This window comes from Polyodon spathula, chromosome 28, assembly GCF_017654505.1.
Source record: "Polyodon spathula isolate WHYD16114869_AA chromosome 28, ASM1765450v1, whole genome shotgun sequence".
NCBI classification, from domain to species: Eukaryota; Metazoa; Chordata; class Actinopteri; order Acipenseriformes; family Polyodontidae; genus Polyodon; species Polyodon spathula.
Genome location: NC_054561.1, coordinates 2747228 through 2769946, shown reverse-complemented (window position 1 = coordinate 2769946; position 22719 = coordinate 2747228). Strand labels below are relative to the sequence as shown.

The window sequence follows — 22719 nt, the reverse complement described above, 5'->3', positions numbered from 1 at the left end:
TGATAGGTATTTGCATTGAGTATTGAGTCATTATTAATATATGTTGTATGCAACTGCAGGAATATCCTTCCTAGTTGGCCTATGTATTTTATATCATGCAAGGTTTTATGTAAGAGATACGTGTCACATGTTTTCATGTACTTACACTGTATATCAATTGAAAAGGTTTCAGCTTCATACCATGTCTATACTCCTTGACCACAGGCAAAGCATGGGTCAAACTGAAAACCGTTCCACATGTGAAGCATGGTTAGTATATACAAATACTCTGATGAAGTGGCCATAAAAGTAATACTTTCAGGGGAACATCCCCGCTGTAATGGGACTGCAATTAGGGAACCGGGTGAATGCCAATTTTTAGCCTTTAAATATACCGTAGTTTTGGCTATTTTAGTTTTTTAGGTTGGAGATACATATATTAATATTTAGCGCTCATGAAAGATAAGTGGTAATTGCACAAGCTACAAGGAAATTTAATTCTAATTTTGCATCATTCATAATTAGTGTTTACTTAGGGGAAAAAAATAAAACCGGTGCAGATTTACTTTCAGCGTATAAATCTTAAAACACGTACACCTCAAAACTAACCTGCAATTAGCTAAATGTTTATGAATTTCACAGTAATTCGTTTCAGTGGCTTATTATTAACGCTAAAAGAAAAACAAAAAAACATGCTTCATAACTTAAAGTGCGTATTCTAATATTAATACTACTACAATCCTTCTTCTTCTTCTTAATAATAATAATAATAATAATACTGTACCTCTTATTCGTGAATAGGAGAGGTGGGAGTCGCCTGACCTCATGGTTACCCTTTCATCGTGTTGCTAGCGTTGAGAATACAGGGTTATAAATAGGAAAATTAGCACTGGGGTGTAATAGCGTATTTCTGTCCGCACTCGCATCCACTTGCTTAGCTACAAAGGAAACCACGCTGAAGTAAGTACGTTCTTCTGTTTAATAATACGTTATTATGCGTAATGTGCATCATTGGGGTAATGTTTTCGGTTCTTTACCGCAAAGCATGTATTATGCATTTCTCTGTATTTGAAGTATTATGGATTTTCTTGTTACTGCGTCTTGTAAAGCGCTTTGTGATGGTGGTTCACTATGAAAGGCGCTATATAAAATACAAATTGATTTTTTTTTTTTTTTTAATTGTTTTAATTTCATCTCCTCTGTGAAATGTTTTATTCGTGTGTTTATTGAATTACTTTAGACTGTGTCAAAGATGAACACGAACGGTCAGATGTCGCTATTCTGGATTTTGTCCCTCGCCTTGGTCAGCGTTCAGTCTAGACCTCTTCGAGACGTGACACTGCGACCGCTAGACGTCGCGACGAACAGAGAACTGGTAAACTGACGTAAACCTATAGAATAAATAAATACATGTCTATATAAAACTGTAACATAAAACACAATACAAATTTTAAAACGTGTTTTTAAGTCAGACAAAAGATCGAGTATTTACTAGTTTGTGCTCTTAAATTGCTGTCTATTACAATATTTAACCGCCAGGTCGCGCTGTGTGTATGGGGAAAAAAAAAAAACAAGGTTACAAAAAATAGATAAACGTGATCTTTTGTGAAGTTGAACATAGTGATATTGATGTCTCCGTTTCTGTTGTAGTTTCTGAGTGCCCTCCAGTCCTACTTCAGTAGCAGAGGGATTCACATTGATCAGACGGCCCCTGCATTCTTCATGTTTTCAACTAAAAAGCACAACACCAGGAGTATTGAAAGGGAAGGACTGGGTATGACTGGAGAGGGAATGGATTTATTGGATCCACTCAGGATACAACAGGTGAGTAGCTGCTTTTCAATCTGAACATGTGGTCTTTTGTGCCTATTTTACATGCATCTAGTTTGCACATGTAATTGTAAGCACTGTGCGTGATAAGGAAGGAGCAGTGTGTTTTTTTTTTAAATACCTGCTGTTGGGTTACAGACAAATTCACACATAATGTTGATTCTTCACTTATTTCCAGGTCTATCTCTTAATAGAAGGAATGCTGAGGGAGTCCAAGCTGTGCACACAAGCCTGTGTGTAATAATATACAAGCCTCTGTGTAATAATATACAAGACTGTGTGTAATAATATACAAGCCTCTGTGTAATAATATACAAGACTGTGTGTAATAATATACAAGACTGTGTGTAATAATATAGACTGCTTTCATATTAATAAGCCATTGCAAAACCTATAATGTACTCATTTCACAAATAAAACACTGCATTTAGCACCTTTGTGTATATGCGCCTCTATTCAATGGAAATAATTAATCTGAGAACTACAGTGCACTTATAAACAGACATTGGAGGGGGTGGAAACCATGGAATTAAAGAGGAAATAATCCAGCTTTAAAAACTGTCTTCAGTTTTTATATTAGCATTTAAGAGTTCATTTCAGATTTTTATTCATTTTACTGTATATCATTTCAATTTCTAGTCTTACAATCTAACATTTCCTGTGCACAATTTACTTTCTGTTCTCCTTCACATTCTATTCCGGTGTCAGAGAATATATGTCCCCCTCCCCCCACCCTGAATGCTGGTTCCCCCTACCACCCAGTCCCCCCCCTGACAGGTCCAGTCTCACCTATACTAATACATGAGAACAGCCTGCAAACATTGCTCCCATTTACCAGAATTATACATGCAGAATTTACATAAAGACAGGACACATAACAAATATGCATGAATTGGGGAAACAAATGTTCGCTGCTGGGAACCAATATTCATTCCCCTGGGGGTATAAATATTTGTGGGAAGCAATATTTGTTTACACCAGCACATGCTAACAAGAGGCACTGTAATACAATATTTAAACTGTTTATAGAATGGGTAGAAAACAAACCGGAAGACGTGCAGCTGGGAACCTTCCGTTTAAAAGTCCCCCGTCTTGTGTGTAGAAAAAACAAACTTATTCATTGCTTTGATGTACTGCGACCCATCGTCGACTGACAGCTTGAGCTTGGTGAGGGGCAGAAAGGTGCCGTTTGTGTAATAACGGAAGGAAGGGAATTGAGCCCCGATAGCATCCATGAACACCTGGAGAAGACAAGAGGAAACAGTAACGGAGCACTTTCCTTTGGTGATGACTCTAGAACGAGATGATGGAACGGAATTCAGAGCAGGCAGTTTGCTATATATATAGAGAGAAACAACCGCATTAGGGTTTCACTGCTCTTCTTGAAGTATTTCACGGCCCTACTATCACACTAGCTAGCAGCTACAGTGCAAACAGCATTGGGGATCTATTTCAATTGCAGGACTGACTCACAAAACGTATATTCAGTAATCCTGAAAGCACAGAGCAAAAGCCATCTCCAGCCCTTAGTGACAAAATCGAAGAAAAATCAAGAATGAGGTGACTGTTTTAATTTGATTAACTGCAACCAGTGTGAATATTTCTGTAACTTTCATTTGTCTCAGTCTGCTGGTCCTTTTTTTGGCAGCTAAATCTCATAGCCATTTTCAGCAGCAGAAGCTGTGTTTGTAATACATCAAGTGACTACAGGTGCGTTCGGCTGATTAGACAGTATGGTTGATCAAAGATCTGATAAAGTCTCTACTGTATATATATATATATGTGTGTGTGTAAAGTCCACCCAGCAGTGATGGTGACACAAACCTGCACAATCTCCTCTGTGTCCTGCGCAGCTTCCTCGAAGACTCTCTCGCAATGCTGCAGGTATTTCTGATACAGCTGCCTGGTCTCGGGGTCGATGTGCTGCAGCCTGGGGTCCTCAGGGTCTGTCCTCTGGAGGTTGGTCATGAAGTTCGTATTCACAGGACCACACTCAATCAGACTGATACTGGAGGTAGATCAAACACAATGATGGAACCAGACGAGGAGCACCTTTCCACTCCATTTTTATTGTAAAATGTTAAAAGGAAGGGTAACACACAATAGAAACTCTAGTTATTGTCATTTGTCTTCCCACCACTAACTTTTTAAAATATCACTTTCAGAGAGAGTAACATTGCCAGTGACTTTCCCACCCTATAAGAATGTGTTAGGACCTAGTCTGTCCCAGAAACTGTGAAAATGATCTCTCCTGGAATAGTGGAGTGAGGAGCACACAGTTAACACCCCTGCCAATGCATCCTTAATGCACATGGGGTAAAAAGAAGCCTGGGTTTAACTGGAAACTATGTTGTGTTTCTGAAAGGAGAATCCACCCTTTATCACATATGTAATCAAACTGACCTTAGCCGTCATCAATCGATATTCATTATATCATAGTTCGGCCAGCGTATTGGGGTGGCTGTCAGGCTCCAATGGACAAGGCCATGGGCCAACTTATACTACGTTTCATCATGGGCATCTGTCAAATGCAATAAAGAATGGTTCATTTCAAACCCTCTGAAAGGATCATCTGAAGGGCAGCCCAGGAAGGAGTAAAAGTACCTAAATCTCTCTAGAGTCCCAGTACTCACTGGATATTAAAATGCTGTAGCAGTATGGCCAAGCTCTCGCAGAACCCCTCCATTGCAAATTTACTGGCGCAGTACACGTCGTTGAAAGGAATCCCTACAAAAAGTGAAAAGATTAATTTAAATGTTCTGTCAGTCTGGTACCATGCAGCCCATTGCACTTATAACTCCCTACTTTCTATACTTCACTTGCACCCGGATTCCATTTGGGTCCTCAAGTCCTACACACTGTGCTACGTTTTAGGTCATATTTATTTTATTTCTGCGTTTTATTTTAAAGGAAAACATCAGCCACTCTGTTTAATTGTTTAACATAGTTTAAATTATTGTCTTTTTAATTTTATTTTAATGAAATCATTGAGTTTATTAACCGATATAGGACTGTAGAGACTCATCGTCTCCTTACAAGACGTGTCCAGTCAAAGTCCTGGAGAGCCACTCCACATTTAACAGCTAAAATTATTTAATTCAGGGTCTGGGTGGAGGTTTAATTGGTTCAATTAATCAATTCAGAACTGGGTTGGAACAAAGACCAGGACTGGAAGGGCCAACTTTGGCCACCCTTGCCGTAAGTCAAAGCTTTCCTTTTTGCACAGAAAACAATATCCAGATAATATCCTTATATTTTGTGAAGCTCCCTTACCATGCAGGCCCCCCACACTGCCAGTGACGATGATCCTCCCAGATTTCCTCTTCTTCATTTCCGGCAGGAACGCCTGGATGGTGCAGATAGTCCCGAACAGATTGACGTCGAAGATCTGCTTCATGTTTTCATAGGACTGTGCCTCCACAGGGCCCATGAGTCCAGCTCCAGCATTGCACACTAACAGGAACCCAGACGCCAAGAGTGATGTTACAGGCAACAGCAATGTGCACCAGCCAGCTGTTCTGCAACCCAACCCCAAGTACTCCCCAAGACTCAAGCATAGACCATTACAAGTGAAGTCCAAGTGTTGCAAATATATAGAAATTGTGTTTCCACGATCAAAGAAGGCGGATCTATTTTCTTTGACTGTGAAAATGTACCTAGTCTATTACTTATGCTTTAATTGTTAAATTACCACAGGGGTAATATATATATGCTCTCTTGTTTTGTTTTTAACTGTGTACAGTGCTCTGGGATGCCATGTATTGCACTGTATTGTAACATTGCACACGGGATGCCATGTTTTTGCATTGTATTGTAACGTTGCACACTGCACAATTTCCCACTCTGTGTTTTTCTAACCAATTTGAAATGCCTTAATGCTGCAACCAACTTATCCAAGACTGAAGATCAAGCCAATCACCTCTTTCATCCGCCGAACATATGCAATAGATGTTACGGACCAAGCTATCAGATGAACAACTGGGATTCGAACCACACTTGCATGACTGCTTTTACTGGATTAGCCACTAAGGGTTCTCAGTGTCCTCACCTAGAATGTCCACCTTCTTCTCCTTTATCCTCTGCTTGGCAGCCTGGATGGACAGCTGGTCAGTGATGTCCATCTGCAGAATCTCCATGGTATCCTCGTGGCAGCCCCTCACACACGCCAGGAGACGCTCCTTCTTGGATAAGTTGCGCATCGTAGCATAGACTAGAAAGAAATCAGACAGCGGTACTTTTGAGTGATGCATTATTTTCAAAAATGCTACTTTGTATATATTTGCCTCATTTAAAAAAAAAAAAAAATAATGGTTTTGAAAATAAATAAAAACTGTTATTTTGGTCAATTATTAAATGTGAACATCGAGCAGTGAAAGCAGGCATGCTCAGCCAAGCTAAGCCAAGGATTTAATAGCTCCTCATTTAACTAGCTGTCTAGCTCGACCTAGCAAGCTACCTACTCACCAATAAATGCCTTTGAGGTGTCTGAAGCCAGTCTCACAGCCAACCCCAGTCCTATTCCTGAGGAACAGCCAGTAATAAGGACCACGGTTTTATCCATCTTATGCCCACGTAAAAGAAATGTACTTCAAAATGGAAAAGCTTGATGTGTTCAGTTAGTGGTGTGTGGACATTCGCCTGTAGCACTCGGAAAATGAACGAATGCAAAACCTTGCACAGCCCAGGGATTATTATCCCCCAAGGCATTTCCAATCTTGTTTAGTCTTAACTTTTATCTCAAGGTTTCCTTTGTGTAAGCACTGCATTTTTTCCCAGTAGCAAACCCAGATGTTTCAGTTTGTCATTTGTTGCCCAATTTGTATTTGAGAGAATAATTCCTAAACGGAATATTAGGGATTTTATATCACTTGGGGTTCTCGGCAGAATACTGACTCACAATAACCATATTATAAAGATGAACTGCCTTATGGGACTTTGTAGTATGAAGAAATCGAAGACAGCTATGGAATAAAACCTATTGTAGCGGCATGAGTCATGCTCACAAACAGCACATAAAAACAGAAGGGGTGGGTTGGTGGGCCAGAAGCCATTACATTTAGAATTTGAAGTTCTTTTGAATGGGAAAACCGGATCTCTTAGTGTGAAAGGTGCTGTGCGTCACTGAAGCCATTAAAACTCTTTCAGCCTTACCCAGCTTGCAGTACTGAATGCACTGACCATGTACTCAGTATAGACTACACACATTTCTGTACCTTGCTTTCAAGACAGGAATGGAGTACAAGATGAGTTGTAATGGACGTCATTGTGTCTTTCTCCAGTGGGGGGGGGGGGGGGGGGGGGGGGACCCTTTTCATGAAGGTTAAGACTAGCACACTGTGTTCAAGGCTCTTAAGAGCTGAAAGAGTGAAATGGCAGAACACAAAATAACAGAACCAGCTAAATTCACAATAAATAATTGAAGTTTTTGGATTCAACTGGGCATTAAAGGATTTTTAGTTCACAAGGCAGTGTAAACAGTGTTTAACATGTATAACATTATATATATATATATATATATATATATAGTGACAGGCGTAATTATTTTAGTTAATTTAATTGATGTCACCTGCTGTTATTTAAGTTTTTTTTTGGTAATTGCTAACTAGCTTAGCCATCCAATCTAGTTAAAACCTTGAAAAAAAAAAAAAAACGTTTAGTACTCTATGTGGGAGTTGTTTTGATTCGTCTCTCATTTCTGTTAAACAAAAACACCGCACGAGAGGGCTTTAAAAGTACGGTTTTGTGTCTGGGTCTGCTTCAAAAGGGTACAAAAGAACGTACAATTTTGCTATATCGTCCCTCGCTGTTCTGCAGATTTGAATAAAACGCGGTCCTGGAGTTGGCTTCCAGTCTTTACTGTCTAACTGCGTATGCCTTAGTCTGCAGTGATTTAGAGGACAGATTTCAAACCTAAGTGCACCAGAGCGGACATTTTGAAAAGAACTTCAAAACAGGCTTTAATGTTATAAGTGTAAAAAGTTGGCAGGGTGTTAACAATGAAAAGTGACAGGCACTTTTTTTAAAACAGTTGTAGCTTCATGTGGGGATGTATAACCTAATATTTTTCGGAACCCCTGCTACTTATTCTTTAAGTGACACAAAGTAGACATGCCAAAGTGTCTTTGCTAATAAGCGCCATTTGCTGAACCATCTACTCTGTATTGCCAGCAATACCAAAGGGAACTTAATAACAAGCAGGTGTACGCTAGCTAACTCAAATAAAGACTGAGCTAGCCTGTGTGACTTAGGAACGGAAGAGCAGCTTTGAACTCACGTCAAGGTAGCTTAGCATGGGTGTTCCCGAGTGTCTCCCCTGTTAACAGCACAGCTGCATGGTTTGCTGGGTGAGTAACACAGCGCAGGTTCGCATTCTGTTTGTGGGAAGTCTCCAGTCTGAGCCGGAGATTCAGGAGGGAGCGTGGCATTGGCTCTGGCCCTCCTGCGGGTTCGGGAGGCAAAACCGGCAGGAACCGTTTCTCTTCATTGTGCTACAGAGGACTCTACCGACCCGGTGCCCACGAGGACACCTGCAGGATTGGCTTTTGTCCTCTAGAGGCCGCTAGCTCATTGAAATCTGCTCTCGAGTTCCCGGGTGCAGAAGAGGAAGCTGGCTCGGTCGTGGGATTGGAGGACGCCCACTGAACCTTCAGTTCTCCTGAGGTGTGTGGGAATTGCTGCAGTGAAGGGGGAAATAATAATTGGACATTCTACACTGGGGGGTAAAATAATTGGGCACTCTAAATAAAAAAAAAATAAAAAACCTTAGCACAAAATTAGAATATTGCGATACTGCAATTAATCCCACTCAAAATCGTTGCAAACATAATAAAGAACAAAGGGGACACTTAAAGGAAGGTCTCAGAAATCCCATGTTAACAGTACTCTGCAGAAGGCAAGTATCAGTTTCCCACTGAAATATTTACAGATCAACACATACAACTACAGATTCGATTGGATAACGTTTCATTTCTATAGAAAGCGTAGGCATTTTGTAAGCCCACTACCTCTACACAGCTCAGCAGTACCACCTAGCGTGGAAATGTGGTATAGCCACTGTTAAAGATACAAAGAGAAAAACTTGGCACACGCTCACACAAGTCTAAACGTCCGAGAAGCAGGACTCATTTCACAGGAAAATTGCAATTACCAGATACAAATGAACTCCTCATTACTTAGCATGTTTGTTATGGAGGGGTTTGTTGAGTTTCAGGGGGGTAGTGCTGGGTCACCAATCAGACAGATTAATACAGAGTAGTTTCTGAAACTGGATCCCAGCTTGGAACCCAAATGCTGCCAACTTGGAAGCATCTTCTGCTCTACAAAGCGTTATTCTTGGATTCTAATATACACACAATACTGGCCATTATAATACATTCAAACTATCTAACAAGACTCCCTTTCCCAGTGGCCCAGTTTGTACAAAAAAAAAAAAAAAAAAAAAATCTTGGGTTATCGAGTGACTTAATGCTCAGGTGCTTCAGAAACTCACTACAGAGCCACTACAAATTGACCTGCAATTACAGGTTTCAAAAGTGTCCACACATAAAAAGGCAGTTTCTCTTATTTACACTTTTAAAGAGATGTTTTTTTAATTTGAAAAGAAAGTGGGTCCTGTTATCGTGGAAACAGGTTTTGGAAGAAGTGGGGATTCCTCTAGAGAAATGATGGAGGAGCAAGCAGACTTGACTTTCACGCTTTGCTGAGTTTCTTCATAATCGGTGGGTAGTATTTGAGGAATACCCTGGTGGCGATCTCGTAAGTGTCTCCTATGGGTATAGAAGGGTACTTCCTCTGGTTATAAACAAAGCCCTTTTCCACTTTGAAGACATCTCGGTTGAAGGCGTCCTGTTTAAAAGGGCTCCCCCTGTCCACACACTTCACCAGCGTGGTCACAAACAGGCTCCAACGCTGGGCGTAATAGTCACCGATCAAACCGCCCCACTCTTTGCTGGCGTAGTCCAAGATGTTGCCTTCCGGACCCCACAGCGTGACCTGATTGCGAGCGTTCATCTCATACAAGCTGGCTTCTCTCTCGTCGATGGCCAGAGATCTCGCTCGTTCTAGCCAGACTCCCAGTAGGAAACGGCTCTCACTGGACAACAGTCTGTCCAGCTCCGGAAGAAGGTCATAAACCAACACCCCACCAGCGCTCAACAACTCCGACAGCCGGTGGTTCTGGAAAGCGTTTCTGATCTCCAGGTAGTACTCAGAGACCGCAAGCTGCAGGGCTTCTCTGGTCACGTCAACCAGATCATGCTTGAAGGTCTCCACAGACATCAAGGGCTTGGCCGCTGTATACATGAGCCTCCAGGCTTCGAAGAGGTCGCTGCGGTTGTACCACACCTCGGTGTTCATCCTCAGGGAGGGCCTGTGCACCAGAGGGCTGTGGTTGTGGTTCTTGTACAAGGGAATGGTGCAGTTGTAAACGCTGCGGAAGAGAAGACTCCAAGCGGTGGCCACGTTTTCATCCCCGCTCCCGTATCTCCGAACCGAGTACCGGGAGACCCACTTCTGGAGGTTAACGGGCTCTCGACGCCAAGCCAGCTCGCTCATGAGCTCGTACACCACCGGATTCTGCTCAATACCTTCTGGGGTCAAACCGGTTCCCACCATAGTGGAGTTGGGGAAGCTGAGGGCCTCAAAGGGCCCCCGGTTGATGCTCTCCACTGTCCCAAAAAGGCCGCTGTTTCCGCCAAAGTTGTGGAGCATGCACCAGATGAAGGGCTGCCCGTAGAAGGACTGGGTAGAGGAGTAAACGGGACAGGATTCAGCGAACAAATCCAGGACGATCATCCTGCCAAGGGGCACGCCGCCAAGCAGGGCCTTGATCTGCGGAGGTCTCCAGAAAGTTGGCTGGTGAACGAACAGCCAGCCTTGCATCAGCCAAACTGCCTGGGTGTCAACTGTGGACACAGAAACAAAGAAAAGAGATTAGCACTGAGCGACAAAGGCAGCGGGAATCCTCGGGAACACTCAGCAGGGAGGAAAGCTGAAGGACTGCGTTTGAACCAACAGCAAGTGAACAAATGCTACGTGAATATGAGGAGCAAATCGGCACATAATGATAAGAGCAGACAAGCGTTTTCAGCCAGTGCCTCACCAGTCACTTCTTCTACTGCCTGCTTTAGTGCTACAGCCAAAGGTTTAGCATTACCTAGAATTTTAGGATTGTGACATAATAAAAAATAAACTATATGAACATCATTTAGGTATTTTATTTAACATCATGTAAATCAAAGAAAGTCGACCATTATTCAGCAAGTTTCATTTGACTTTATGAATCAAAACGTTTTAATTCTACAGAGTGATATAAACCTTTTGTACGGTGTACAGTATACTAATGAAGGCACTAGCTGAAATGTTTGCTTATTTCACCTAGTTTCAACGACAGTGTTTATACAGCAGGCTGTGTACAGTGTAAGGGTATTAATTCAATATTTTCTTTTTTTTCCCCCCCTCCATTTACACATACACATTGCACTTGTGTAGTCACATTAAAGTTGTACTGTGTATCACACAAAAGTAACTACTAACTCTAATTTTGTTAACCGCAAAAGTTAAGTCTAAATGTAATTCTTCAAATACAGCCCTTGATTTAATAAAAAAATTATAATTGAGAAGAAATACTGATTCTGTAATCAATATTGCTTGTGTTCTTTTGCTAAAAGAAAATGATTTTGGTAAACTGACATCGCTAATAGAAGATTACTTGGCTGTTTAGTGGAACGATCCCTACAGAGAATATCCTCACCTGAGGTCATGGCAGAGAAGACAGCCGCACTGATCGCGGACAGATAGGCGGGCTCGGACGAGGCCGGGGTCATCTCATTGAAGGTGTCCGCGCTGTACACGTGGTCAGTCCCGAACTGCCCTACCAGCTGGGTCAAGAACAGGGTCCCAATGCGCTGGAACAGGGGGTCCCTAGGGTCCAACAGGTAGGTGCAGGAGTAGCTGCAGTTAAAGTGACTCCAGGGATCCAGCTTGGTCACGTTAGCTTTGGGGTAAAGCCTGGAGGAATATAAAGACAAACAAGTCTAACTGCCTTTTTCTTGTTTGCAGATTCCCTGTTCAGCACACAGACTGGAAGCAGGTCAGCCTTCCTAGTAGAATGATCGTGCTATTGCAGAATCTGTACACATCCTATCAGAACAGTCCTTTGAACAGATCCAGTCTGAAGGAATCCTAAAAGTCCTAGCCACCAGGATCGGAGAGTCACGCTAGCTCCCTCACTTAAGAAGGTACTGAATAACATCCTGACTGAATAAAGACCCATTCCAGAGCACTTAAAACAAGTCAATAATACTGTCCTTACATTTTTACTTTACTTTACCGATTTACATTTTAATGACACCCTTTATAAAAAGTATTAGAAAATCCATTTGCATTTGAATAAATAATTAAAAAAGCTAAAAGTATAGAAGCAGTAGGAACCTGCCATTCAATATATAGTTTATAATTATAGCAAAAAAGTTATAGACAGATTTTTAATAAGGACTAGCAAGTTTCAAAAGGTACTAGTAGTCCTTATGCTTAGTACCACAACTGTGTTATTCTTTGACCAGCCACAGTGTATAGGTAAGATATGCCTTATTAAACTGATAGTAAAAACAGGAATGGATCAAACTGCTATGCAATGGGAGTCTTATTTCCATCCCTGATGTTGCTACCTTCCTTACCTGCTAATGGCTTCTGGGACTTGCCCAGCAAACGCTGGCAAAACTGGGATCATTCCCAGTGATCTCATCCTGTCTAGGATCTTGTACTGTTGAAGAAGAACGAGAATAAGAGACGCAATTACTGCAGTGCAACACAATGAACATGTATACAGCTCAATTCATGCCCAGCATGTAAACTGTCATTACATATGAAGGAGTTATTTGAAACTAATATGGGCCATATTTTCAAAGCGGTGAAAAAACCTGATCATTTTACAAAGCTAAACTCAACCACCAAAAAAACCTAAAACCAAGTTCTGTACGTCCAAGTTCTCTTCAGCACTCTCAATGCGTACCTGCTTTTCATTCTGTAATGACGACATGATTTTGTTTCTCCCTTCAACAAAATGAATGAGAAATGTTTTGAGAATCAGGCCCTACATCTCATCCATGTCTTGAAAAACACTTCTGCAAGAATTTGGAAAACTAATGAAGACATTAGCTACAAATTTGAATACTAGACAGTACGTTATTACAATAATGGGGAATCCTTCTATGCATATACAGCATTGGTACTGCGTTGACTGAATCAGACAGTCATGTGAGTTTTGGCTTGACACTTTCTTTTTTTTTTATTTATTTTTTTAACAGTACCTGCAAGTAGAGTTGTTTCAGATGCCAGGACTGTGGCAGAGGACCTCCCCAACGATGCAGATTGCCCATTCGCCCCCATGCCAGGAAAGCAGGACCCGTAAAGAAAGAGTCAATATCAGACTGGTTCAGCCCTAAGGACAAGTACACCTGTAAGCAGGGAGAGTGAGCTGTTACTCTCTAAACATCATGGTTGGGGAGTCAATTCCTGACACTTAAATCAATTCCCACATTCCAATCCCCTTTTTAATCAATTCCAAAAAACCATTGATAAATTAGAAGTATTCTGTTAAAAAGAGCTTCTCCCAGTGGCAGCCAATAAAACTGAAGCCACAGTAAGTCAATTACGCCAGCAGCCGAACGATCGCAACGACTATCATGCTTCTGAAATATCGATACAACTTCCTTCGAAGGAACAGGAACTGGGAATTGATTTTACAAATGAACTGGGAATTGAAAAACAGGAATTGACCACAAACCTGTTAAAAGCCAAAAACAAAATTCTGACACAGCTGGAATGAATCTGGAAGTCTCAAATGTAGTTCTTAAGAAAAATAAATAAATCAATCAATTCCTCACCTCCTGCCAGATGGCTTCCTGGCCGGAGAACGCCAAGGGCAGATTGATCCCACTGAGGGCCATCCAGTCGATCTCTCGCTCCCAGCGTTCCCAGTCCCACCACACCATGGAGTAACTCTGCGTGCACACATTCTGATAGTACCGGAACCTACCAACGCAAAGGGAACACAGGGAGGTGACTGTGTGTGTCAGTACACCCTTTCTCTCCCGAGCTTAGGAGTCACACAATCACACTGTTTACAAGCCGGGTGCACACGACAGTCACTGCCAACTGAAGCGGCCCCCTCGGTCCGTAGCCTGTAGCTCTGAATGCTAGGAGAGGATAAATGCGTGTTTTGTATTGCTGTGATTACAATTGCATAATCCAGAGTAAATGAAACCAACGTTTATTTAAGCAACTACTGAAGGCACACGCTAACAACAACAGCGCTCATTTGCTTTAGTTGAGAAAGATGCATAGCCTTAATCAGAAAACCGGCATTGTTGACAGTCTAGTTTGTTTGCATCCCCCAAAAGCAGTTTTGGAGAGGTTATAAACGCAATGCACCTTTTAATGAAGCAATCGCTGCCACAGTACTCGTGTACCTGTTTGGAGTGGTCATTTTCAGCACCCCGGAGATCGAGGGAAGCGGCGAAGGCACTCTGAGCTGGTCCCCCGACCAAGAGACGTGACAGTTGCAGAAGTACTTCAGATAGCTGTAAACGCCAGTCGCCGCTGTAACGCCGGTGTTTCCCGTTACCGAAATCATCTGGTTACTCGCAGACCGGAGCTCGTAAGTGTCAAGATCTCCGTTCGCCAATCCCAGAGAACGGTTGACCACAATTATAAATTCATTCGCCCTGGCGCCTATCAGCCGCTTTAGTAAATCGCTCACTGCCCTCGCTTGAGCGTCGTCGGTTGCTTGCGGCTTGAGATGCGCCAAAGTCTCAAACTTACACTCAGCTGCAAAAATATAAAGGCTTATCAATATTGTTATTGATAAAACCCGAGGCATGCCACAGGTCAGCATTGTAATGCAAGCCACACACTTTGCAACCGCCTTTATATGCGATACAAACACTTTGTAGAAGTGCCGGATTCTTTACTAAGAGTTTCAATTATTGCACCCCTTTCCAGCGCTCCTTGCAACAGGAAGCGATGAGAATGGTCGAGCCAGTCACGATCGAGCAGATGACGCGAAAACAGCCAATCTGTGCAGAGAATTCCACTGTAACAAAATAGAGTTTATGAGACCAGATTTGCAACACGAAAAAAAACGCACCCCTGTGGTGAAAAAAAGAATTGAACATTTTAAAACTGAAGAGCAGAAGTACACGTTTTTCAAAGCTAGTTTAGGTAACTAGATTCAAAACACCCCCCGCCGACACAACAACACATAATGTGTTGTATATGAAAAATTCTGGCGTGTGAGGCTGGATTTAAAAAAAATAATAATGTGATGGTCAAGGATGAATACATTTGCAAATGAACTTTGGGAAAGACATTATCTTGCACTGTCATATTTGATGTTGTGCAGCCCTGCGATAATGTTATTCCCAGTTCTGGACACTAGATGGCAGCATTTCTTCATTACACATTTTTTTTTTTTTGGTGCTGTTTTTGAATTGAAAAAAGCTTTTCAGTAAATTATTTAATAAGACTAGATTCGTTTTAATTAGTTTTTTTTTTTTTTTAAATTCGCACATCATGGGGCTTAATCACAAATCTTTTATTAAGGGGTTAAATATGTTAGCTGGATTTTAGTCATAAAAAGCAGATTTAGCAAAATTAACATGTTAAAGTTTTGTTCATTGGATTTTAAACCTGTTGCAAACAGGCATTAAACAAAACAAACAACATTTGTCTGCTTCAGGTTTCATGTTCAATTGTAAAAATATCTTCCGAGATTCAAATCGGTCAAATAATGTTCAGAGTTCCGACTTTTTCCCTTTTTCGTTTACAAATGAAATCCTATCCTAACACAGACTCAATGTAACAATGCTGTGCAGTAGGGAATCTAGCCAGTGCCTATTTGTAAGACAGGGTGAGACAGTGCATTAGCCCTGCAGTGAAATGACAGGGCTGGGCATATGATTAATGAAAGCATACCTGAGACAGGTGCGGTAGGAGATGGTGCTATGCTGCTGTGCCTGTGCGTGATATACCTGGAGCACTGCATTCGCCAGAGGAAAAGGAATGTATCATGTAAGGTGGGACCCGCCTATAAACCCAAACATTACCAGAACACCCTTGCCCCTGGCACCCGTCTCCGGCCAGCAGCAGAAAGGGATAGGCCAGCTTGTACCTGACTCTAAATCCACTCTGTTCAGTTCATTTATCATTTTAATTACACCACAGGACTCAATGACAAAAAAGAAGGGAAAAGGGGAACTTGATTGTATACAACCCTAAATTAAGAGCTCAGATGGAATAAAAACCAAAAGACACTGGGGTCCCAAGGACCGTGTTTGAGAAACCCTGGTATACATAAAGTTAAGTCACTACTTCAGATTAAGCACAGGGAGTTGAAAAATAGGGCCCGGGTGAAAGCTAGATAAAGGGAAGTTTTGAACAGATGGTAGGAAGCACTCTTTTAACACAGAGAGATATAAATGCATGGAATAGCCCTCCGGGTGAAGTGTTGCATCTAAAACACCAGGGACATAAAAAAGACAATCCTGTTGCATTAAATCAGGAGGGGGGGGGTGCTTGATGGCCTGAACAGCCTCTTCTCTTTCCAAGGTGCATAAAAGGATGTGCTTCATGCAACTGTCCCTTCTAAAGCAGGGGTGGCCAACGTTGTCCCTTTCAGTCTGGTTTTAATTGAACCTCCATCCTGACCCTGAAGTATTTAATTATATATTTTTTACCTTGTAAGCCTGGAGTTGGCTAGCCCTCCGTGACTGTGATCGGAGACCCCTGCTCTAGCGTCATGCTGGGTCACTGGTCGGACTCAGAGGGACGAGATCTTGAACTTGATTCCACTTGGCCACCTGTATGAATAGGTATGCTGAGAAGGGTTATGCTGGATTTACGTTGGACACATGGTGAATTCCTTTGAGGAATCTCTGACATCATTTCAGCAAAGCAACTTAGACAACACTGCCACAAAGCTGCATTTCAATGCATAATTGGACGATAATAAACTGTGACAAGGGATGAGTTACTGTGAATAGACGGGCATACCATTCTGGGTGGGGCTTGACATGTCATCTTTACATTAGTGACTGTTACAAAAGGGATTAGCACATTATTTTCTGTGCTTAGATTCTTATTGCAATTACTCAAATACCATGTTAAGAGGCTTTACCTCTTCAGTTCTAGTTGTCAGCCTTAGCTAGTTCTCTTTTGAGAAGCAAGAGGGCCAACTAGTGATCTGCCCCTTTCGATGAGGTTTATTTTTGTTTGGCAGGCAATACACTGAAGCACACTAGATGGCGCTGGGGCTTGCTAATATAAAGACTGATCTTGCCTACTCTACATATGTCTGTGGCATAATTGAAGAGCAGCTCCTGAACTCACAGTCAAAGCACCTTAATCAACCAGGCAAACATCTTAAGCAGGTAAGGGGATCGTGCAGTAATCTGCTTCCACTTTAAATCTGTGCTATAGTGAAAGGAACATTAGTGGATATATAGACTCAATACCCCGATGCCTGAATGTTTAAATAGAAAAGAATAGGGTCCTTGAATGGCTTACCTGGTAAAAGCACTGGCACGCAGCATGCAGGGTGAGTCACACAGCTAGAGACCGCAAGTTTGAATCCTGGTTGTGTGGGGCAGCCAGTGGGCACTGCAGCAGGCCCACATTGGTTTTGGTGCTCCCTGGGTTGGGGAGGTAGGATCCAGCTTAGACTGTTTCTCCTCACCGCTCTGCAGCGATCCCTACAGGCCGAGTGAGCTTGGGGTGGAAATTTGCTGGTCTGGTCTTTGTCCTCCAGAGGCCAGTAGCCTGCAGACAGCCACTCTCGAGTTCCTGGATGTAAAAAGACGACGATTAGCTCGTGGGATAGGAGGACGCCCACTGCTCCTCGGGTCCCTGAGCTGTGTGGGCAATCACCACAGTGAAGCTTTGGTATTTACCATATTATAAAGTCCTTTTTCACTCCTCCAAAATAAATGTAATACATTTGCTGAAACAGTAACTATTTTTCAACCTTTGTCATGATGATTTTATCTAACCTATTTTAATTGTAAAAAAATATATAATACAGAGGAAGTTTGCAAAAAAAGTTTTGGAAGGAAATTTTGTTTCATGTCTACGGTCAATGAAATGGCAAGGGAAATTACAATGCATGCATGCTGAACATCTGATCGCATCAGGGTATTCTGTATCATAGATAACCACAGGATGTAAAGGAATGATGCTTGATCTGTATATGATGTCAACCAAGGTGCTGTGGTTCTTAGAAAGGGGGTAGCCTCCACTGTTGCAACAGTGACTCATGTAGTGTACTTCTCTTACTTAGAAATTTATCTCTTTTATGGCCTTATCATATGTATTACTAATAGTTGATGCGCTTGAAAAACACGCAACAAGAATGTGTTAAGGTAGCAAGTGGAAAAATAAGGTCACACAGTTTCGTAAATGCTCTTGTAAAAGTATTTCTGCACTATATTGTTTGCATGGTATTTGCATTTCTCAGTTTACCCTGGTTTGCCATACCTCGCTCTCCTTTACAATGCTTACCTATGCTTTTCCATGCTTTCACTGTGTTTTATTACAATTTGCGATGCTTTTACTGTGGGGAGTTTTTATAAGGGTGTTTACTGCCATCTGTGGTGTCTAGCTACTTCAAAGAAGCACCATATAACAAAACAATGATTCGCAATTTCAGCTTAACATAATTGCGATGATCTTTATCATAAATAGTGTTTTTTGTTTCTTTGTGTATACCGGCGCCACTTTGAAATGTTATCGTGGTATCTATCATAATCACTTTAAGTTAACAAAATAGTAATTAAGGCATTTGCAAAACTGACACAGCAGAGTTATCAGCCCATGTTAATGTACTGCAGTAATATAACTGATTGCTGTTTTGGGTCGTTCTGAAAGACAGGCCTCGTAGGTGTTTTGCTTGACGTCTCAAGCACATGATTCTCACGGAGTTGGAAGATGACCCCTCTTGCCCTCTCCCGGTCACTGTGTTCATTCCCATGGCCTTAGCATGGACGTCCTGTTTTGTTTAATTTATCAATGCTCCAATCAATCTGGACAGGAGCCTAATAGCCACTTGAACGGAAAGGACTAAGGCAGGTCCTCACTCATATACTGTGCTTCATTGTGCTCTATCAAAAAAGCATAATACAGAAAGCATTGATCCTAACCTTTGGGGAGGGTGTCTGTTTTTCCACTCCTTACTTCATGCTTAATTTATAGAATAACAAATTACATAAGCACAATTAGAAATACAAAAAGAAACTTCATCAATTCAATAACATACGTTTTGACTAGCAGCCTGTCACCATGTTTACGAAATGACTGTCATTGAATTTCTAGAGTTTCTTTTAGTATTCCTGAACATAGCATGATTGGATGTTTGATAGTTTAATACAGTAGTCTTGGGCTAAGAGAACACCCCTCAGGAAGCAAGCAAAGTGTTCTCTAAGACGGAGTTAACTGCCAGACACAATATGAATCAATATATAAATATGTATTGCTTGTCATGATGCATCAACATATGAAATTAACAGAATAGAGAAAATCAGTAGGCAAGTCTATGTTAATAAACTATAATAATAAAGTAACAGACAAACTAATGTTAATAAACTAACTGTAAACTAACACAGCACCCCTGCACACGTTAAAAAATGCAGCAGCAGCTCTAGATTAATTATGAATACATGTACAGGAGCAACATTCAAGACTTGCACAAAACTATTTAACAGAACGGCGAAGCAAGTCACCAGAACAGAAAACGCCAAATTGCTCAACGACTTGTGCCTGATTCTTGTTGCCCTATGCCTTTTGTTTACATACCTTTTGTAGCGATGAGGTGCGCTTGTGGAAATCAGAATACAAAACGAGGCAATACTTAATGACAGCAGTTCTGGAAATATTGAATGAACCAATCGGTGTGCCTCAAGACACTCTCGCGATGACAAGTCACACTGATGAAAGATTGAAACCATTTGAATTTAAGTTTGATGATGATGATGATGATGATGAGTTATCAGGTTACAAAACAGCTGTGCCAAAAAAATGTTATTTAAGCAAAGTTCCTGCTCCTGTAGCCTGAGCATTTACAATGGGGAAATCCATTTCCTCACAAGGGTGTTCTCTTAGGCAAAGTGTTCTCTTAGGAGGTGTTCCTATACACGGAGACCACTGTATTACAAACAGTACATGGACAGAAAAAAGCATTACCTCAAATCAGTTTTTTGCTCAAAGGAGGTCATACCAAATACTTGGCCTGACTGTATAACAGCTGTGGTTTTTAGAGCACTTTACAGCACCACAGAAGGGTCCTGGATTGAAACAACCACTTATTTAGTTGAATCTAGTATTTAGGATAGAACATTTTAACATGAGCGCGGTATTGTTTTACAGAACAGATACAGATTATTCTCTTTGCACACAAAATTGTGTATCTCCAACCAAGGCAGTATATAATTTGTAACATCTAAAGCCAAATGCAATAAATAAAGTAATGGGCGAATGCCCTCCAAAAACAATATATAATCACACAATTCAATGCTAATAAGCTCTGTAATTGCAGTTAAATTAGCTTGCAGTGTTCACTGCATAATCATACCCTGTAATTTAGTTACTTTCCACACACCATCTTGAGAGGATTTTTTTTTTTTTTTTTTACAGATGATCTCCAGCTTCCCTCGGTCACAGTTCACTTCCATGAATATAATTTTATGCCGCGGAGAGCAATCCAAGCATGGTTTTAATAATTATGAACGCTGCATTAAGGTTATGGATTTAATATGCGGATATCTGTAGATTCGAATCTGCATTTCAATCATCAATCTTACTCTGCCAAGCGGGAATTGCATTGTTAGTTTTTTTTATTATTATTATCATGAGCCGTTTAAAGGGCTTACAACAATATGTGGCTCTTTGATCATGAGTAAATGGTATATGAGCTGTTTGTAACTTATCCTAGTTGGCTTTACCATCTTGACCTCATTCGTTTTTATAATTGTGGTTTGTTGGAATAATCTTTACAAAAGAGCTCTAAGCACGAAAATTACATTTAAAAAAAAAAAATGTTTACAATTGTGTGGTTCCCAAAATGTAACTGTATTGCTTTTCTTCTGTTTAGTTTTGCATGTGCTGCTTTTAATTGGGATTGCCACCTGTTTCTCTTTTCCCTGGATCGTCACAATTTAGAGGAAGGTGTCCTGGGAATTTAATATACCTTCCCAAAAGGTTATAGTTTTATGCTACATTACTACAGCATTAACTCAATGCTATTACTGTAAATTGAGCATAAGTTAGATAAATCAGGATGCCATATTACTGCAATAGACACTTAATATTAACTGGTTGTCAATATTATAGTAGTCATATTATCTATGTGAGTATAAATAGCATTTCTAAAGAGAGTTTTAATAGCCACTTCTGTTTTGATAACCCGTTTTTTGTACCTCAGATGTGGCAACTCTGTGTAACGCTGATATCCTTCCCCAACTCACTTCCCTACAACCTTGAGGTTTTTTCTGGACCGATTAGTAAGCATGGCATGATCTAAGGAACAGAAGCAATATTAGTGAATGATACAAAACACACACCTAATACGATATTAAACAAACACAAAATTAAACCGGACAAAAATGATAGGAAGCAGCCCTTTAAACAAAGCAGTACAGCAGTCAGTGTCCTTGTGTAACATTATTTGAAAGCTTTTTCATCACAGGCACTTTCACGGAGACACCCAGGGAGGAATTTCCTGTGATTTTGAAGCATTTTTGTACTTTTTTTTTTTCCTTGACTTTGAGAACCGACAAGCTGGGTGAACGTCCAACAAACCCAATGAAACGATTAGGCCAGTCGTCCTTCTGGCTTCTGTTAGCTTTGACAAGACAACAGAGTCGCTGTAAAAAAAACAAAAAAAAACACCGTTTGATTGCGGGCCAAGGAAAGAGCTGTGGCTCCACTGTCATTCTCACACAACGGCAAACTTGCTTGCTAATAACAACATACAGCACCCTGCTATTACTGTAGTAATCTTCCTTCTGTTTCATAATGTCAGTCTGTATAAAGCTGTACCGCACCTTACAATGCTTTTACCACCATTTTACATTTTTGGGGCTTTGAATTGAGTGTTAATACTTACTGAGGTGAAAAACCCTCGCTTGTAAATAGTTTATTTTTGTGATTTATTTTGTGTTAATTGTTTATTTTGTAGTGATACTTATTTTCCTTAATATTCTGTAGTATAAATGTGTATAATTCAACCAGCTGCGTCAGTAACAGTGTTATCTTCATATTTATTTATTTTGTATATAAATGTTTGATCATGTTAGTTACCCAGGAAAGGATTCATGTTGAGCATTGTTTAAAATATTTCCACATGAGAATGTGGCTGAAATGGAGTAAAATGTAGACTAGTCAATGATTCAGTTTGGTTTAACTGATGCAGTTGGGTATAAACGGATTCACCTGGCCTGTGTGCTCAGCCCTGCAGAGGCTAGGGAATGAACTCCAGAGGGCAGCTGCCAAAAAACATGTCAACATGTGACTGTATGCTGTTACCATGGGTTTAAAATTAATCTGCTTCATTTTTTTTAAGTAGATGTGCTTAGTAGCATCACTATTTCAATGGCTGACTGATTTTCTGCTTAATCATTTTTCACCTAATCCTCACAACCATCTTTAGATATCCTATGCTCCTGCTCCAATTCCCAACCAAAGACAATTCTCACCTCAAATGCTAAACTTTTGTGATCATTGTTGCAGTACTAGTGCACAATACTGCATACTCTGCAGCGGTTCAACGTGAAAAATGAAGCTCAGAATGCTTTGCCACTTGGTAGCACGGTCTATTCCAAATTGTATTGGCTAGACGAGATATCCTTTGCCCAGACTCCACAG

At 41.0% G+C, this 22719-nt stretch overlaps 2 protein-coding genes across 3 annotated transcripts; both read right to left on the bottom strand.

Annotated features, from left to right (window-relative positions):
* Window positions 1-2580: 2580 nt before the first annotated feature.
* On the bottom strand, window positions 2581-8458 carry hsd17b1 (hydroxysteroid (17-beta) dehydrogenase 1). Of its 2 annotated transcripts, XM_041231379.1 has the most exons (7): window positions 8084-8458; window positions 6274-7165; window positions 5858-6019; window positions 5083-5262; window positions 4443-4536; window positions 3634-3817; window positions 2581-3050 (listed from the first exon to the last, which is right to left on the bottom strand). In XM_041231379.1, exons 2-7 carry the CDS (start codon window positions 6368-6370, stop codon window positions 2886-2888), a joined length of 882 nt encoding a protein of 293 aa, XP_041087313.1. In that variant the 5' UTR covers window positions 6371-7165; window positions 8084-8458; the 3' UTR covers window positions 2581-2885. The 2 variants fall into 2 exon arrangements, with proteins under 2 accessions (XP_041087313.1, XP_041087314.1); XM_041231380.1 differs by lacking the exon at window positions 6274-7165 and having other exon boundaries at window positions 2585-3050.
* A 41-nt stretch (window positions 8459-8499) lies between these two features.
* Window positions 8500-14818, bottom strand: naglu (N-acetylglucosaminidase, alpha). Its single transcript, XM_041231824.1, has 6 exons — window positions 14280-14818; window positions 13695-13842; window positions 13119-13265; window positions 12486-12571; window positions 11561-11817; window positions 8500-10712 (listed from the first exon to the last, which is right to left on the bottom strand). The coding sequence occupies exons 1-6, from the start codon at window positions 14702-14704 to the stop codon at window positions 9499-9501; spliced, it is 2277 nt and encodes a 758-aa protein (XP_041087758.1). The 5' UTR covers window positions 14705-14818; the 3' UTR covers window positions 8500-9498.
* Between the last annotated feature and the right edge of the window lie 7901 nt (window positions 14819-22719).

Coding starts and splice junctions, on each gene's coding strand:
- naglu (XM_041231824.1), bottom strand. CDS start 14,704: ATGCTGACCTGTGGCATGCCTCGGGTTTTATCAATAACAATATTGATA. Junction 13,266..13,694: donor AGGAAGCCATCTGGCAGGAG/GTGAGGAATTGA, acceptor CCCTGCTTACAG/GTGTACTTGTCCTTAGGGCT. Junction 11,818..12,485: donor GTCCCAGAAGCCATTAGCAG/GTAAGGAAGGTA, acceptor ATATTCCTCCAG/GCTTTACCCCAAAGCTAACG.
- hsd17b1 (XM_041231379.1), bottom strand. CDS start 6,370: ATGGATAAAACCGTGGTCCTTATTACTGGCTGTTCCTCAGGAATAGGA. Junction 5,263..5,857: donor GAAGAAGGTGGACATTCTAG/GTGAGGACACTG, acceptor GGTTCCTGTTAG/TGTGCAATGCTGGAGCTGGA. Junction 3,818..4,442: donor CTACAGCATTTTAATATCCA/GTGAGTACTGGG, acceptor ATCTACCTCCAG/TATCAGTCTGATTGAGTGTG.